The 19,484-nt window shown below is 40.8% G+C and overlaps 1 protein-coding gene across 1 annotated transcript in view; it reads left to right on the top strand.

Annotated features, from left to right (window-relative positions):
• LOC111867812 overlaps window positions 1-19,484 on the top strand; it is a 93,559-nt gene that overhangs the window by 71,239 nt on the left and 2,836 nt on the right. The window contains exon 2 of the mRNA XM_023857989.2: window positions 16,884-17,019. Within this exon, the coding sequence (XP_023713757.1) occupies window positions 16,884-17,019 (136 nt within the window). The remainder of the gene's footprint in view (window positions 1-16,883; window positions 17,020-19,484) is intronic.

The following is a 19,484-nucleotide window of genomic DNA, read 5'->3' as shown; positions in this document are numbered from 1 at the left end:
ACAGATCCTTTGAGAATGTGTAACAATTCAAATATTTGGGAACGACAGTAACAAATCAAAACCTGATTCAGGAGGAGATTAAAAGGCGATTGAACTCGGGTAATGCTTGCTACCATTCAGTCCAGAACCTTTTGTCTTCTGGTCTGCTGTCCAAAAACATAAAAATTAGAATATAAAAAACTATAATTTTGCCTATGGTTCTGTATGGGTGTGAAACTTGGTCTCTGACATTAAGGGTGGACCATAGACTGAGGGTGTTTGAGTACAGGGCGTTGAGGAGAATATTTGGACCGAAGAGGGATGAAGTGACTGGAGGTTGGAGAAAACTGCATAATGAGGAGCTTCATAACGTGTACTCTTCTCCAAGTATAATTAGAATGATCAAGGAGGATGAGGTGAGCTGGGCATGTAGCAAGAATGAGGAGAAGAGGAATACATATAGGATATTGGTGGGAAAGCCAGAAGGAGAGAGACCATTGGGAAGACCAAGGCGTAGGTGGGTGGACAATGTTAAAATGGATCTCAGAGAGCTAGGATGTGGAATGATATGATTGGATTGATCTGGCTCAGGATAGGGAACAGTGGAGGACTCTTATGAACACGGTAATGAACCTTCGGGTTCCATGAAATGCTGGGAAATTCTTGAGTAGCTGCAGAATTGGCGGCTCCTCAAGAAGGGCTCAGCTCCATGAGTGAGTAAGTAATGTTGTGGTCTTCAGAACCAGTTTAGTTGCCATGATTACTGCAAAAATATACCTATTGTCGTCACGGTCTTAATGATGTGGAAAGCATGATGACATCAATGTAACAATTTTTCCAAGCTTTTGCTTCCTAACACGAACAATTATCGTGCTTACACGTATCTAGTATCGTTATTCGTTTCCGAAATGCAGAGCGTAACGGCCAGACGGACTGTCGGATATTGCGAATGTTGTGCATATGTATGACAGATATGTATGTGCGATAAATGAACATCAAGCCCAGCGAGACGTGTCAAATCACAATGAACGCGTTGGAATGTACGTGTGTTCCATACAAGTAAAACTTCCCGCTCTCTTTAACGTATAAGCTTAGGCACGTTCGACATGTTCCTTCCGAGGGTCAAGTAAAAGAATCTCCGTATAATCTCAAGACTGCCTGTTGTTATTTATTTACTAATTAATGGCACATTTTTGCTGAAGTTTCCTTAAAATAAACAATAGGTCTATTGAATGGATGTATGCACATTTACTTGTAGCTTTATCACACATCGACCGCCTCTGTGGTCTAGTGACCAGTGTTCCTGGCTACAGATCCAGAGGTCCCGGGTTCGATTTCTGGAGATACCGGATTTTCTGAGAAGTAGTGGGTCTGGAATGGGGTCCACTCAGCCTCGTGAGGATAATTGAGGAGCTACTTCAAGGAAATAGCGGCTCCGGTCTAGAAAACCGAAATTAACGGCTATGAGGATTCGTTGCACTGACAATGCAACTCCCTCTATCGGCTAAAGTTGGCACTAACTAACAGACGGCGGTCGCTCGTTCGGTATAGTTCGATTGCGGACTCAAGCCACGGAGTTTGTTGTTTTTAACAATCTACAGTAAAGTCCTAAGTAATAATTTTAGTTACGGATATATTACATTAAGGTCTATTTACACATAACCGTGACGTGTTAGTACCGCGTCAGTTCAGTTTCAGTGATATCCGTGACGTCTCAATGACGGCTATAGACACTATCAGCATCGTTTCAGTAGTTCGAAGTTTGTGATTTTTGAGATGACAAAGTTTACGGACATTGAATTGTCAGGATTGCAATAATTCTGGATGAAGAGGAAGAGGAAGAGGAACAGTGTAAGGTCGCGCCATAGTTCAAGAGGTTAGTCGCTGTCTTCCCACCGCGGCGGCCCGGGTTCGATCTCTGGTCTGGTCAAGTGGGATTTATGGTGGACAAAGTGACGTTGGGGCAGGTTTTCTCCGAGTACTTCGGTTTCCCCTGCCAGTCTTCATTCCACCAAATTCTCCATCATCATAATCACCCGGAGCAGGCCACAATAGGCCAATGAGTGGCTGCCGTGCCGAGTGGACCCAGTTGGACTCCACCCCCCTCCCCCAATAAGAGGAACAGCGTGAGGTGAAAAAACGGAAGTGAGTACATGAGACATGGGTGAATAGAGAACGTGATGGAGAATTCGGTATCCTGTATAAGGAACTGATTGATGATGAGACGATTTTTTTTTTTATATTTCAGAATGTCTGAAAATTGTTTTAACATATTGCTGAGTAAAATAGAAGTTCATTTAAAACATGAAGACATCCGCTGGAGAAAGACTATAACACTGCTATAACATCTGCTTTCATTTCTTTTCCTATCGTATTCCAAATATCAGTTTTGTAAGTGCTGGCCGTGTACTTTGGCTGCGATAAATCGTAAAGAACAGGATAACTGCGAACCAGTTCAATAAGTTGTTCGTCATTCATTTTTCTTCACAAATATGCACAAACTCCACACCACAACGCGTCCGCGAAACAGGAAACATATCCTTGGCGACGATAGACAATGTCACGGAACGGATACTGCACTGATACCGACCCCTACAGTACGGCACTGTGCCGGAGATGTGTGGATGCGTCCGTAAAGTTCAAAGAAACGATACGAATCATCACTGACACTGATGAAATTTCACGGAACTGACCGGACGCGGTACTGACACGTCACGGATATGTGTAAATAGATCTTTAACCAACTATGTACGTATAGAGAAGATAAAACACTGTCCGAACCTCCAAGGACGGCAATTCATTCAATCTTCCCTGCGNACGTGTCACTAAATTGTAGTTCCAATTGGAACGTGTGTGATATCACAAGCCGTGTGGGACGTAATGATAAGTATTGTAAACACCAAAGTGATAGCTTCCAGCATTAAACCACATGCGACCGTCTGGCTACGAAAGAGTGGTAGTCATAGATCGCTTTATGCATTATGTCTTACATGATAACCTAATATCCAGCACTGAGACAGGATGGAAGGAATTCAGGAGACAAAGATTTTATAATGTAAATTATACAGGTTGTCCGGATGAAAGGTATCCAAAATAAAATCATTATATCTCAGAATGAATTTATTATACACATTAATGTGTTACACCATCACCAGGGAAAGTATCAACGTTTTTTTTTTCTGCGTATATAACTTTCTCAATAAATTTAAATGTGAACTCCCTTGGTGGCACGACAAATATCCGTACTTGAAGCATGTTTCGTGTTACCATAGCCACAGCGTCCCTTATGCGGGCTTTCAGGTGTTGAAACTCGTTGATCTTAACGTGGTAGACAATGTTCTTCACATAATCCCACAAGAGAAATCCACTGGGGTTAAATCTGACGACCTAGGAAGCTAAGCAATTGGTCCACCTCTGCTAATTCATATCCCAGCCATCTCTCTGTCCAGGTGATTCTTAATATGGAGGCAGAAATGTGGCGGCGCATGCGCGTAAGCCGGGTATTTTAAAAAAAAACCTTTCAGAGTTTCCCTTTACCGATAACATAAACCGGATATATGTATGACAATCAGTTTCCAAGATATACAATTTTTTTTTTTTAATTTGATTTGTTTCATTCTGGTCCGTCGTACTAACATTATCATAAGAGGTTAAACAATTCCGTCGAGTGTGATACTAGTCACACTCGACGGAACTGTTTAATCTCTTACGATATCTTTTTTATTTTGGATACCTTTCATCCGAAAATCCTATATTTTGTGTCGCTATGTGGCCATATCTTGGAGTGTGTCGACAATAAGTGCAGGTGTGTGTGTGTGTGTTGTGTGGAGGAGAGGGCCAGTTAGGGAGTGAGTGCTCTCTCAATTCATCCCCAGTCGAGGGGCAGTTACCACTAGTCAGACCCCTCCTCTCGCAGAAGAGGAGGCCCCATTTTGAAACACGTAAAGTCTTAGAAAGAACAAAAATATGGTAATTTACTGTGCTGGCGACGGCCAGCAACAAATTAACTGATTGACCGATTTGCACAGGTGAACGAAGCCGCCCAGGTAGGCCCATTTTAAAAATCTTTCTTCTTGTTAAATGAAAATTAATTTCTGCTGATCTTTTATTTATATTATAATCGTCAATTAGCATTCATTTAAATATATTGTGCAGCAGTACAAATAAAACTATTCAAGAATTCCTAGGCCAGTGACTATTTTCGTCTTAGCATATTGAAATTTCAGATCATTTGGATGAAGTTTCGTGAAAGTTGGTCTGTTTTTAACTGAGTGTCATCTGGGCTTGCGCTAGCCCAGTGTAAGAGCAAGGACGCCCCTCTCTTACCGCACGTGCAGTAACCGATGCTAGAACAGCTGCCGCCGTATTTCAAGTCGTGGCAGTTCTAGCGGAAGGAAATCTTGTAAAATATTCAAGCGCCAGGGTTTAGAGCGCCGGGACTTGAGGCGAGTCCGAAGAGCAACTCAACACAGATCGATACTACACTAATTTGTCAGCTGCATTGTGTGTGTATGCGTGTGTTATTTGTGACATGGCAGCCATACTACATTGCAGTGTGTAGCATCCTCTCCACGTGTGGCCACAGACATGTCTCACTAACTTCATGGAGCTTAGCTCGTCTTGAGAAGTCGCCAGAAGCTCAAACACTCGAGAATTTCCCAATATTTTACGGAATCCGAAGGTTCATTAGAGTGTTCACAAAAGCCCTCCATTTGTTCCTCTACTGGGCCAGATCAATCCAGCCCATAACACCATCCTATCGTTCTTAGATCCATTTTAATATTATCCTCCTACCCACCTGTAGGCCTTTTCTAGTTCAGTGTTTCTCAACCGCCGGACCGCAGCCCGGTACCAGTCCTTCGTCTTATAAAAAAAAATTACCGGTCCGCGGTCTGACAGAGGTTGAGAACCACTGTTCTAGTTGTCTCCTTCTTTGTGGCTTTCCCACCAAAATCCTGTATGCATTCATTTTCGCCCGCATGCGTGCTGCATGCTCTGCCCATCTCGTCCTCCCTGAATTGATTATCCTAATTATATTTGGTGAAGGTACAGGTTTGCCGGTCACGGTAGCCGAGCGGTCTAAGGCATGTACTGTCTTCGCTCGCTTGGAAACCGGGATCGTGGGTTCGAATCCCACTCAGGGCATGGATGTTTAGTTTGTGTGTGTGCGTTTTTCTGTGTTTGTGTACAGGTAGAGGCCTTGCGACGAGCTGATCACCCGCCCAAGGAGTCCTACCGAATGTGTAAGATCTAGAAAAACCGAAGTGAACGGAGAAGTTCATGGAGGTAGGCCTAGGCCCACTGGGGCTGTAGTGCCAATGGGGGGGGAGAAGCTACAGGTTATGAAGCTCCTTCTACGGCCTTTCTTTACAGAAATGTAGGGGTGAAGTAATGAACTTACTCGTGAGGATCTGGATAGGGTCGATAGGGTGAAATAAAGGGTTTTCGTGAAAACACGGCAATAACCTTCGGATTCTATAAAAGGTAGGAAATTTCTTGACCATTCAGAGGGTCTGTGTTCCATGGAAGTACTCGTAAATAATAAATGGCAGGGGCTATATAGCATAAAAAATTAAGATTTAAACTGACCGTATACATAGAAGTGTGGCTATAAATAAATAAATAAATAAATAATTCCATTGTAAACTCGGAAACGCATAATTAAAGAAACGATAAGGGCATTTACCGCTAGCAGTAACAACAGTAACGTACCAAAGAAAGAGCAACGCTGGCCAAACACTATGTCACTGCTATTATCTCTATTGTTAAATGTATAGAAAATTTTGAATTCAGAATGTCGCTTCGCACCGGTTTCATCCACCGCTCCTCTGTGAGCCTCTGTTAGGAAAGGAAGTCGAAGAAGTGCTGAAGCGGCACGCAGGTGATTTAATTAGGGCATGCATTTTCCGTTCCTCTTTTTGTTTTCCTTGGCACTACAGCCCCAGTGGGCCTAGGCCTACCTCCATGAACTTCTCCGTTCACTTCAGTTTTTCTAGATCTTACACATTCGGTAGGACCCCTTGGGCGGGTGATCAGCTCGTCGCAAGGCCTCTACCTGCAAACAAACACAGAAAAACGCACACACACAAACTAAACATCCATACCCTGAGTGGGATTCGAACCCACGATCACGATTTCCAAGCGAGCGAAGGCAGTACATGCCTTAGACCGCTCGGCTACCGTGACCGGCTTCCGTTCCTCTTCCTGGATCATATTTACGATTACGGAGCCTGGACAACTCAATTGATAAAGGGACGGGCTATGAGCTGGAGAGCCGGGGTTCGATTCTCGGCAGAAGAAAGAGATTTTTCTCTTCCCCGCAGTGTCCAGATCGTCTATGGGGACCACCTAGCCTTCAACACGTGAAAGCCCGCTGTCGCTACGGTAACACCAAACATGCCTGTATATGTGTGGTGCCACCAAGGGAGCCCAAATTTAAATTTATTGAGAAAGTTATATACGCAGAAAAAAAAACGTTGATAGTTTCCCTTTGTAATGGTGTAACCCATTAATGTGTATAATAAATTCTTTGTGAGATATAATGATTTTATTTTGGATGCCTTTCATCCGGACACTCTGTATTCTACAGACATCGGAGAAAGGTGAAGAAATAGCTCTAATCCTTGTACTGGGTACAGGTCAAGAACTTAATCCGTGGTGATGGGAACATAATCCGAATCTACAAGTGCAGTTGGCTCTGTAACAGAAGATTTAGCATATGTGAAATGCACAGAATATCAGATGCGGAGCAAGATACAACTGCCACGTAGCACTTGAAACGGCCAAGAGATTTGAAACGTCGACATGCACCCTGAATTAGCGAACATTGTTAACTGTATTTATGCACATAAAACAGACGGTACATACTTGCATAAAGGAACCTCATTAAAGGCCCACTACATTCACTGACGCGTTTTAATAAATACACTTCCTCATTAATATGTAATTATGAAAGTTATTGCAAACAAAGAACGATTTTAATCAACGATATTTTAATTTTAATAATTCTGTCTTTGGTCATTTAAGTAATATAATTGAATTTATACTATAAAATGTTACGTTAATGGATACGTTAATTGAGTAAATACTTGATAAATTTATGTACAAATTAGTACCTACATACATGCATAAATACAAATTAGAAAATACAAAAATAAGTTTGCCTGTGGTTCTGTAAGGGTGTGAAACCTTGTCTCTGATATTAAGGGAGGAACATAGATTGGGGGTGTTTGAGAACAGGGTGTTGAGGAGAATATTTGGACCAAAGAGATATGAAGTGATGGGAGGTTGGAGAAAACTGCATAATGAGGAGCTTCATAACGAGTACTCTTCTCCAAGTATAATTAGAAATGCATGTAGAATATTGGTGGGAAATCCGGAAGGAAAGAGACCACTGGGAAGACCAAGGCGTAGGTGGGTGGACAATATTAAAATGGATCTCAGAGATAGGATATGATGGTATGGATTGAATCAATCTGGCTCGGCTCAGTTCTTGTGAACACGGTAATGAACTTTCGGGTTCCATAAAATGCTGGGAAGTTCTTGAGTAGCTGCAGAATTGGCAGCTTCTCAAGAAGGGCTCAGCTCCAGAAGTGAGTGACCTACATTATACGAGAGCTACATGTATGTAAATCAGCACCACGATGATTGAAACATTTAGCTAAACGAATTTGTAGCAGATTTCTCATATCATGTTGATGAAAGTAAACCCTTTTATACATCTTACATATTCGAATTTACGCGTTAATTTTTAAAGATATCCCTGTAACAGGCCAGGGAGGCCCATAGAGTTGTGAAATATCGAGGCTCCCACATTTTCTCTAGACAATCGGCTCACAGCTGGTGGCAAGGTTGTCAGTCTTAAGCGCCGGCCGCCTTTTACCCGCAGGAAGGTTCATGGTACTCATTTCTGTTAGAGGCTGAGTCAACCCCAGGGCCATAATCTATTGCTGTTAACTTTTGGTCTGATTCTCATGGTGCCTTGACAGTTACGAAAAACCAGTGCAGTTGCATCGTCACACCCGGATATTTTGTTCCTAGAAGTGACAATCTGAAAGGGAAACGATCGAGATGGCCGTGACGTGGTATGGCAACTCGAATAGTGGCCTTGTGCGTTACGTTAACTGCCACCAACGCCCAGCGCGAGCGAGGTGTGATGGAAGTACCTCGAAACAAAAGAACTGTTAGATATCTCTACAGCAACAGTGCCGTTCTGTACCCCCTCAATGACCAGTGGAGAGCAGCCTTTCGAAAATCTCGAAAACCTATCTGGACTGCAGACCAAGTAACGTAACAATGTATTACATTTCAATATTAATGTTTTTTTTTTCAGTTAACGTATATTAATAATGCCGACACAAATCAAAATGTCGTTAGTGCTCTTGTACTTTACAAGAATGGCGATGGTTTAGTTACTTAGTAAAGTGACTAGCTAGGGGCTAGATTCCTAGGGGCAGGAAAGCTTATCTTGGCCATTACGTTCAGATTGGCTGCGGGGCCCATAAAATTTACATAATGTTTGCCTGGAGATAAAACGGTCGGAGCATGAACCTGAAAATTCACTTTCATCTGCTGTCGAATGAGAAGAGATTTATCTCTCTATAGCCAATGTCTTTGTGACATAAGGACAAGGACTGCCTTGCATTCTGCATTTACTTTACGGCTTACATTTGTAATTTTGTTGATGGAAGAAAGTAAAGGATTTGGCATGCTTGTCTGTCTGAAATTTCTAAACATCTGGACTTTTTGTAAATGTTAATACGTTCAGTTGTACTGCTGCAGTCAGCCCTCCAGTCACGTGATGTGTTATGGCTGCAGATTTTGATGAAACTTGACTGAGCACAAGGCTTTGAATTTTAACTTCACAGTGATTATCTTGGGGATAATGTCAGTGTTTTAGAGTGATTACGTGGTCATCGGAGAGGAGTCCATTTTGCAATTTTTCGGCCTCGGGAAGGCAAATATAAAGGAACATACTGAATGTTGTATATTTATAAAAATAGGTTCTGTACTAACACCAATTCAGGTAGACCAGTTCCACGAAAAATATTTGCAGTATGAAAGGTTTGGCCGTACATGTCGGGAGTGGCATGCAGGACTCCACTAGTTAACCGGAAGTTATCATGACCTTGCCCTGAAGACAGTAGTCAGCTTCACCCTTCTGTCATTTTGCTTATCACGATGATCACACAACGGCTAGTGGTCAGCTTCACGCTCAGGTCTCCGTGCTGCTGATCAAAAGACTCATCAGCAGGGCCCGGATTTTGACGGCATGTCATCTTTTTTCCTTGTATCCTATGCGATGCTCTTAAATATATAAATTTCGGATATGAGCTGCTGGTTACAGAAATGTAAATTTTATAGTTATTTTTTGTCATTTTTTTACATTTTTAGGTTTAAGGTCTTTTTTGGTAAATTTTTGGACTTTTAAGGGTATTTGTCATTTTTGGCCATTTTAGGGAATTTTTCTTCATACGTTTTCTCAAATGTGAATAACATGGAAGCGAAGTGTTCTTTCTTTTCTCCTTTAGGTCATTTTTCTGGATTTTTTCGGTCATTTTTTGAATATTTTCAGGTCATCAAAATCCGGGCCCTGCATATTACATTTTTGGGTCATATTTTAGGTCATTTTTCTGGATTTTTTCTGTCATTTTATAGGTCATTTTTAAAATATGTTCAGGACATCAAAATCCCGGCCCTTCTCATCACTCTCCTGAATTGCTCTCTGTTTTAAATTTTTCGGCTGTTGCTTACGTTGTATGTGTCGTAATGGTATTTATGATGCAATCCTTCTGGCTTCCCGTTGCCTTGAACCTCTGTGCCGAGTTGTTGATAAGAGACTATACGCGGTTTAATGTACAAAGCGATCTATGTATGTACATCACTATTTCGTCGACAGGCAGCTGTACACAGTTCAATGCATGCAGTAGTCTGTTTGGTACGAGTATTTACAATACATCGTCATGCAGCTACATGGCTGTAAATAATACAAGAGATATGTGAAGTTACATACCAGTACTTTTCGTTTTTAGAACCTGAATTTCATGCTGATAATTCACTGCTTGCTCCTTGCAGTACAGTGCATACGAAGGACTTAATTTCGAAAGAAAAAAAAAAAGTAAATTCATTAAGTAACACATTGTAGTGTGCATTTTACTAACCAGTTAAATGAGCCCGCGCCATAGCTCAAGCGGTTAGTCGCTGGGTTCCCACCGCGGCGGCCCAGGTTCGATCTAGGGTCTGATCAAGTGGGATTTGTGGTGGACAAAGTGGCGCTGGGGCAGGTTTTCTCCGAGTACTTCGGTTTCCCCTGCCAATCTTCATTCCACCAATTGCTCCACAATCACCCTCACCTATCATCTGGAGCTGGTACAATAGGCCAGAAGTGGCCGCAGTGCAAGGGACTTAGTCCCACCCCACTAGCATTAAAAAAATTAGTTAACTGGCTTTTGGTCCTTCATGCATATTCATACAGACGGTTAATCGTGTATACATGTAATTGCAAGCAATAAGTAAGAATTTAAGACGTGCGGTGTCAGAAGTAAGACAATTATTTCAATACAGTTTATTTTAAGAAGAACAAGGGTTTTCCCCATGTTGCTATAATACTTTCTACCCGGAATAACTCAACAACGTCCTGAAGTATGGCGCACCTTTCGTGGGACAACAGTGTATATCCCTTTATATATGCCTGGTTTCATTTCGATATTGTTTCAGAGGACTAAGATGTGTTATAGCCCGTGAATAAACGATAGATCCTCCTCTCGTTCCACCCACTGTCCGCGGTCGACCCCGTTTCCTCTCACGACCGATCTGGAACTCCTAATGCAACTTCATACAGCAAGCACTACATTTGGCGACCTACAGGCTGATGCATATCAACTGCATATCCAGTTCTGAAGGACCTACATAATCGTATATAAACATTTGCTAGATCCAAATCATTCAACCTTTCCATAAACCCGGTCAGGCTTTCGAAAACATTTATAAGGTTACGAATGGTTTGCAATGCGAAGAAATCTATCGATGCAATGGACCAGAAACAAACACCGAGTACAAAAAACCAGGTCAGATATGAACAGCCATTTTTGAAGGAAGGGCTGACGATTCCTTTAGCCGGCTTCATATATTTATATATTCATGCGTTTGGATTACAGTTCAATGTACATGACTGAATGCCTGAAAACTTCACAGACAACCTTCTTAACCAATCTACTATGCATTGGGATTTTAATATTATCCAATTTCTGCACTCAGTCACTGTTGTTGTCAGAATCCTCCATTTTAAACGGCAGTAGCGGTAGATAAACGTGTGATGAAGTATATCTCAATATTTTTGGAAAGTCTTTTAAGTGTTTCGCCATATTCCGAATTCAGATGAATTTCAGTGACAAGTATTAACAGCATTAAGAGCTTGTTCAGCCCCGTACTTTCATCTTGTGAGAGCACGGTGCCGTTTCTTTGCTAAATTATTACTGCCTGGGTATTTTTTATATTTATATTTGTGATTCCGACTATATATTTAATTACTATTAATATTGTATATGTCTCTCAAACTTATTATGCCAAATCGCAGTCGGTATCAAGATGTACATGCTGGACTGGGCATAACAACACTACTTGTTCCTACACCCTCTAGATGCATTTGGGTGTTCTGTCTTTCATATGGAGACCACACTCTCCTGATCGTAATGGTTTACAGTCCAGTATCTGATTTGGTATTCTATGAGGCTTGTTCAGGTGAAACCCGTTTCCAGGTGAAACAACAGAACGTCAGTCATTTGTCCTCTCTAGAAAGATTTTGCACCCGAAACGTTGGCATTAGCTGTGTTGTGTTACTAGTAGACTCTAAAGCAGCCCTGTCCAACGCGGCGCCCTCCGTAACCACATATAATTGAGCCGATTTTTAATATTAATTCAAATTGTAAGACAAGAGACATTTTTGAACGTCTGAGTTCTGTTAAATATTTTCGAAAAATTTTATTATTGTTGTTATTATTATTATTATTATTATTATTAGTAGTAGTAGTAGTAGTAGTAGTAGTAGTAGTAGTAGTAGTAGTAGTAGTAGTAGTAGTAGTAGTAGTAGTAGTAGTAGTAGTAGTAGTAGTAGTAGTGTGTGGTGGCGCCCGCACCTTCATAGGCATCAGTGAATTGTGCCCGAGTACATAAGAACTTTGGACAGCACTGCTCTAAAGGGTTCTGACGATGGTGTATAACATCCAGAATTACTAGATTTTCGGACTTTCTCCATCGTCCGGTATTCTAGAAGCTAGAAAACATAGCGTTTCGGCAACTGGGTCTGTTTCCGTTCTCAGGTGATTGGAGAGACACCTACTGTGTTGGGTCTGGCATATTTTCCTGTTATCCGACTCCTAATTAGCCTTGTCTCAGGTAAGCTGTAGTGAATCTGACAGGGGTTGTCCAGTGATTGAAGTTAGCTCTTTCTAAGGGACCCTACGGAGTAGGTGTCTCTCCCCCCCTCACCTGAGGACCAAAACAGATCCAGTTTCCGAAACGTTGTGTGTTCTAACTTCTAGAATATCGAACGATGATGCAAGTCTGAAAATCCAGTAGTTTTGACAACAATGTTATTGTTTGCCCTGATGCATCTGAGGCGTCCATTCTACTGCACAGCTCGTGGTCCCCTGGTAATTCGTCAAACGTGCAGCCGCGTCATCATGTGTGTCCGGCCATATTCGCTAACAGCACAGCGTGCGGGTTTCATTTGAATATCCCATTCTTTGTACTGGTATGTGATGCAGTCATTTCTTTGATACTCATTACTTTCGCGGATGACAAAATACTTGAAAATTTAATTTATTTCTAACTGTCCATCAGAGGTTTAACGTGATAGCCCTTTTTTTCCATTGGCGCTACAGCCCTCATTTGGGCCTAGGCCTACCTCCATGAAACTCTCCGTTTCACTTCGGTTTACTAGATCTTACACATACGGTAGGACTCCTTGGGCGAGTGATCAGCTCGTCGCAAGGCCTCTACCTGTAGACAAACACAGAAAAACGCACACAAACATCCATTCCCTGAGTGGGATTCGAACCCACGATCCCGGCTTCCGAGCGAGCGAAGACAGTGCATGCCTTAGACCGCTCGGCTACCGTGACCGGCGTGATAGCCTTTACTCTGTTTCATTGCTCCTTTCGTAGAGCGTTACATTGAAATTTCTTTTTTGTTCCTTTGCGACATAGCGTATTGAGGGCAAACTTACAATAAAAATGTTAGCTTTGTTTGCGGAAACGTAATTTGCAAGAACCTTTCTAATTACACAAGGTCTCCTTATGGCAAGTTCTCAAAATAGCTCCTAGTCGTCATTAATTACCTTCATAACGCTCTAAAAATAAGGAAATACACAGCAAATGATCCAAGTGCCACGTGGCTTAAAATGTACTACAAAAATTTACTTTCATAATCGTCCTAATAATCACTGTTCTGTTCCTCATTAATATTATCTAGCGTTGTCGCATTATGTGCATGATGGCATAGCTTTTCGCCTTTCGGTACCTGCTTCCCCTCTTCTTTTTCGTCTACGGTAATACTGCCTATATTCATAAGACAACAATAAAAAAAAAGCAATTTATTTCAGCATTTTTGATTTTAAGAAAATCTCTAGCTAAAAATATGTACCTTCACTGGTATTTAATAAATCATTTATAAATTTCTCGTTATATTCATAACCAGCCTTGTTTTTATGAATACTTTTACTACTCTGCCAGGTGTTTGGCCTAATTATTTAAATTATTATTGGGAAAGAGAAACTTAATAATTGTATCTCTTCAACTGAAATTAATTAATGTAAGAAAATGTAATTGGATAGCTACATACGAGTGGGCACTTTGGATACAAAAAGAAAATAAATCAATATATGCTTAATATTAATACTTTAATGAAGAAACTGAAATGATTAAGAACTGTATATTGGACTAAACAGGTAACAAAGGTACAATAAAGGGTTTCGATGAACTTTCGACTTTCCTTATGCTGCGGTGCTTGTTGGTCGGTGGGTTTTGCGATTGATTGGTCACATGGCTAGTAAGTTACAGTACTTTATTACTTACGCAACCCCGAGGAGGGACAGCTCAGCCAGTATAGTGACTAGTTAAGGAATGAAAAATCGAGGTTTGATTCCTGTCACTGGCTGGGGTCTCTCTACCATCCGCCATGTCAACCCCTACCCCTTCCCGGGGGGGGGGGCACCCAGCCTCCTACTCAGTTGATGGTAGGACCTCTTTCTCCGGGAGCAAAGAGACGTGCATGAAACTGGAATATTCAGTACATGAGGTTAAGAATACATAGAGCTATACCTCCACTCCATAAGCTTTCATGGCGTTATGCTTAATTAAGCACAAGATCAATTTTCGTTTGATGTTAATCAAGCATTTTCGTGACATTCGTCCACGTTAAGAAGATGCCTCAAGTTTTCTTGGGATAAAAAAGTTAAAGATATCCCTGTAATAGGCCGTGGAGCCCTATAGGGTTGTGAGACGTCGAGGTTCCCACATTTTCTAGACAATTAGCTCACAAATGGCGGTGAGATTGTCAGCCTTACGCGCCCGCCGCCCTTTACTCCAAAATATATTCCCGATATTCACTTCTGTTAGAGGCTGGGTCAACCCCAGAACCACAGTGCGGTTGGAAGCAATGCAATGACCTCATCGGAAATCGAACCCGCGACTTTCCTGTTTGTAGCATAGTGCCTCAACCAACCACGCTACCGCCTGTCTCTTTTCATGGGATAGTGGGTGAAATATCTTCAGGACGGCAGACCGTTCTGAATTCAATGTACCGTAACTTCTAAAACAACACCCAACTAATCCACACGTTCGAAACGACTTTAGATCAAGTCAATAAAACAATCAGTATTAACCATCCTCGTCTCGACTTTTTGTCACTTGCGCGGTCATACTTTTATTCCATTATTTCGGGGCGACAGCACAGTGCAATCAGTATTGTTGAAATAGCAGTCAGAGCTCTTAACTGAAACAGAAACCGTAACCACAGCAGGAATGCTCAGAGTGGTTGCTGAATCTTCCAGTAGGTAACTTGTAGGTCAGTAGTTCATAGCAGTGTTTTGCATTCCAAAGAGGAGACAATATATGCAACATCTTCGCATGCATACTGTAGTAATATTTACTTTTTGTGGAACGATTTCTTTCTGTGATGTCGGAAATGGAGTACTATTAGAATGCATTACATGCTACATCTGAAGTTGTCGTATCTCCTCGCCTTAGTAATGGAGGAGAATTCAAAGATCTTACCTTTATTTTTTGTTGATTATTGCTAATATTCGGGAAGCAAATACTTTTATTTAAAAGATGTAGCTAATTCGATAACGTGAAAGAAGTTTACTTCTATCATAAGAAACTAAAGCAAAAGTAATATAAAATTATTAAATGTAAAACTTAATTTATTTAAGATCATTTTTATGTTATTGTAACGGATTTAATCAAGGCATTGCCAGGCAACGGTTTCAATGCGCAACATTGGAAGTTGTGTCAAAGTCAAAGTCATGTTGCAACTGACGGTCAGTCAGTCTGTCTGTCTTGGTGTCGAGCCCCAGCTGGGGCTCATGACCAGATGTTTTATTCTTTGTGAAAGTTTCTGTCCTGTCCATTTGGGGCGCCCTCCCTGGAAGTTGTGTCTCAGTGGACGTATGTTATAGCTAATTGCTAGGCAGCAGTCAGCGCGCCAATTAACTAGCTAGATAGCTATGACGTGACTTGTGTTTTCTATGTAGTCAGCGCAACGCCCAATGCTGGTAACGGATCAATGAACTCGCAGTCTGACATGTGACACATGTTTTCTATGGGGTCCGAGCCGAATAATTGAAGGGAGTATAAGGATGAGAATGGAGCATGTCCTTAGTGAATTGTGAAGATTAGTGGAATACAGAGTGACTGAAAACGAAATAACAAGACTTCATAGTAATTTGAAGTGCTAGATTCTGTGTTTGAGATCCGTTGCCAGGAGATGACTAGTGAAGACGAAGAATCTTAGTGCGTATGCAACGATGAACTGAAAGTGTGCAGAATAGCGATAGCGTTATAATTGAGTGTGATTAAGAGAACTTGTAACCGAAGTGCCAATAAAACAAATCATCCGATCTGGAACCCGTTATTTTCGTCACGCATACCCCTCTACACGCGACATTATTCAAGAATATTTTTAGCATAATCTTAAGTCGTTTTCAGAAATACTCTATCGTATTCCTAATTACATCTGTACCATTTGCAACTCCTCGGGGTCTTCAATATTGTCGTAGGCGGTTTAGGTCATTGCTACTTCGCTGGGGAATATCCATGTGCAATAGAATGCTCATTAAATTGTAGTATATTTGGGGGTAAAAAAAGTAAAGCTAACCCTGTAACAGGTCGTGAAGGCCCATAGGGTTGTGAGACCGTGCCAGTATATTCGGGGGTGCTGGGTTAAACTCGACTGTGATTATTTGCTGGATTCCATGACATTAGGTTTTTGTGTTACTGTCGTCATAGTCAAGCTGCATCTTCCAGTTGTCGGCGTTGATTGTTAATCCGATATAAATTCGAGATCTCTGCCGTATTCCTAACGCAATTCGAGAATGAATTCGGGGCTTCCAATGTTTCGGCGTCTGTAATGGCATCGTCAGTCTTGTAATTAATTATTTAGGCCCACCATATACTCATAAAGTATAAGCCATTTTTAAAACATTATTATTACAGGACAGGGGAACTTGTTAGTTGAAATAATAAACTGAGAATGATTAACAGATAAAATATGCAAGTATTTGTGATTTTCATTGCAATGAGAACTCATATTGCGTAGGTGATTACAATGAGTTGTAAAGTACATTATGCAATGATACAATAACCCAGGCCACAATAGTTAACATATTTATCAAATCTCTGTTTCAGTGATTGTGATGGTGAAAAAATGGAGGATCAAATAGAAAATTTGGAGCAGGCACGGAAAATCATCAAAAGCCTTCATGAGAGGTATAGAGCGCAGAGTCACCAACTGCTGGGATGGCGGCGAAGAGTCAAAGCTCAGGTATACTGTTCTCCAATAAATTATAAAAAATAATTACTGGAAGATTATCAAAGTTCAAAGTTCCTGGCCACTGAGTACTGTGTAGTATTCATTATGACAATCTATTCATATTTTTAAACTACAGCAACTTTTATATTCTGTGTCAGATTCATCATTGTCACAAAATTTTGGGTTAATATATCAATAAAGTGCCAAACGTTAACATGTTGTACGGATGTAATTTACGTAGTAGGTCATGAATGAGCGAGCAGTCCTTTTTTTCAATGTGTCACGACTATTCTGTGAGTAGTAATATACGTATTTTGGTGTGGATATGTGAAATGTAGTATACTATATAAAGGAGATGGTTTATGATTGCCTATTTGTGCACATTACTAATATGAGGTGGCATTAAACATTAGCCACAGTGCACCATTCAATAACATATGTAGGTCTAAAAGGAATATAGCAGAAATCAGGAGAAGTTAAACAGTATGAAATCCTACATAATAAAAGACGGGACTTCCTCTAGAATTCTCAACTGATGTTACAGCAGTATTTCTACATATATAAAATTATGCAATCATACTTAAGTTTTGGTGCTCATATACAGTAAAACTTGGTTATAGCAACATCGGTTTCTGCGACACCTTGTCTATTGCGTCAAATATTCAATGGTACGAACTAATTCCTCATAAAGCAACTGTTTTTATACCTTGCTTAGTACGACATGCACAAATGCATCAACCTCGTATGTAACGTCATTTTCATTCCTGAATTTCTCTGATATCGTGGGAAAGTTCGATGTGTCTGCCCACCCTCACTTTCTCTACTTGCTGACGTGACGGTCCTGGAAGAATACGACGGCGGGCTGCAAGAGGAGCGTGGGTTTATGCAAAAACAAGGGTGTGGGGTGGGACTGCGTGAATAGTGCAAGAGGACGCGGCAGGTTGTTAACTGCATTCCTTTCCTAGAATCTCGTCTAACAGGACCTCACATTGTCTACTTACCCTATAGTGTTCCTGCCTAAACCCAGAGAAGTGCAGTAGCGAAAACATGGCAATGAAAAGGAAAGTTTTAAGCATTGAAGAGAAAGTTAAAGTGATTCGTGAAATATTGTGTGTATTGTCAGTGAAAAGCGCTGTAATATGTCTTTGATATTACACATTTGGGCAATTCCACGTTAATGTTACGTTAGTCTGTACTTAACTATGTATTTCACTAAAAAATGCAACATTTTAACTCGGTTTTTGGTAGATTTTTACGTGACTAACATAAGGCTACTGTGGAAGTGCCCATTTCGGTTACGACATTCGTTTATAACGACACTATTTTTAGGTCCCTTTGATGACGTTATAACCAAGTTCTACTGTATTTTTGAATGAATCCTGTTCAAATATTTTGTTAATATGTTATCACGAGGAATGATATAATCAAATGTGGAACTGTGTATACAGTCATCTTCTCCAGAACTGCAAAATTTATGTGAATACAGACACTGAAACTAATGAGTATATGGAACTAGAGGAGTAAAGTTACCTTCATTACCCTCAATCCAGCCAAGTTAGAGGTAAAGTCCAACCAAGAATTGAGCCAATTGCAGTCCTTAGGGTTTGTAAAAGGTAAGTATAGAGCATTACAAAATTATAGTGGTTAGGAGCAATCCAAATTATTTAGAGCACAAGCTGTCCCACTGCCAATTTTCCCATTACAAATCCCCACATAAACTGGACTGGGACTGAACCCTGGTCTCTACACTAAGAACAGCAGGAATCTACCTGTCTGAACTATGATTCACCTATACATGAGTATTTCTTTTTTCTTGGCACTACAGCCCCAGTGGGCCTAGGGCTACCTCCATGAACTTCTCCGTTCACTTCGGTTTTTCTAGATCTTACACATTCGGTAGGACTCCTTGGGCGGGCGATCAGCTCGTCGCAAACAGAAAAACACACACACACAAACTAAACATCCATGCTCTGAGTGGGATTCGAACCCACGATCCCGGTTACCAAGCGAGCAAAGACAGTACATGCCACATGAGTAATTACTGAATTTAAATTGGATGTGCTGGAATCAATATTCATCTTTATGAGATGCGATATTGCCTCTAATGTGGGACAAACAGGCTCCATTAAGTTTGCTATAAATCGTTGTTTCCATTAATGTCAGTCAGCAGCCATAATTATTCATATGGATGTTCATTATCTTTATTAGACTCATTAAAACATAAACATGTCAGCTGGGCAATTTCAAAGTAGCTATCTGAAATATGCAACAAGATATGAGATTTGACTACAGACTTCAGATGCTTCTCCCCTACTACATATTTTTAAAGAGCTTGTTAAACTCAGTACAAGTGATTCTTTTAATCATCATAGAAACTTACTTTGTAAATGTAATGTAATAATTATTCATTTGACACATCATCACAGTTTTTCTTTACTACACTGTACTGCAGACATGTTTTGGTCCCATAGAATTGT

This window comes from Cryptotermes secundus, unplaced genomic scaffold (genome assembly GCF_002891405.2).
Source record: "Cryptotermes secundus unplaced genomic scaffold, Csec_1.0 scaffold953, whole genome shotgun sequence".
In the NCBI taxonomy this organism is placed as follows: Eukaryota; Metazoa; Arthropoda; class Insecta; order Blattodea; family Kalotermitidae; genus Cryptotermes; species Cryptotermes secundus.
The sequence above is the reverse complement of the archived record's forward strand: the minus strand, read 5'-3'. Positions and strand labels throughout refer to the sequence as shown.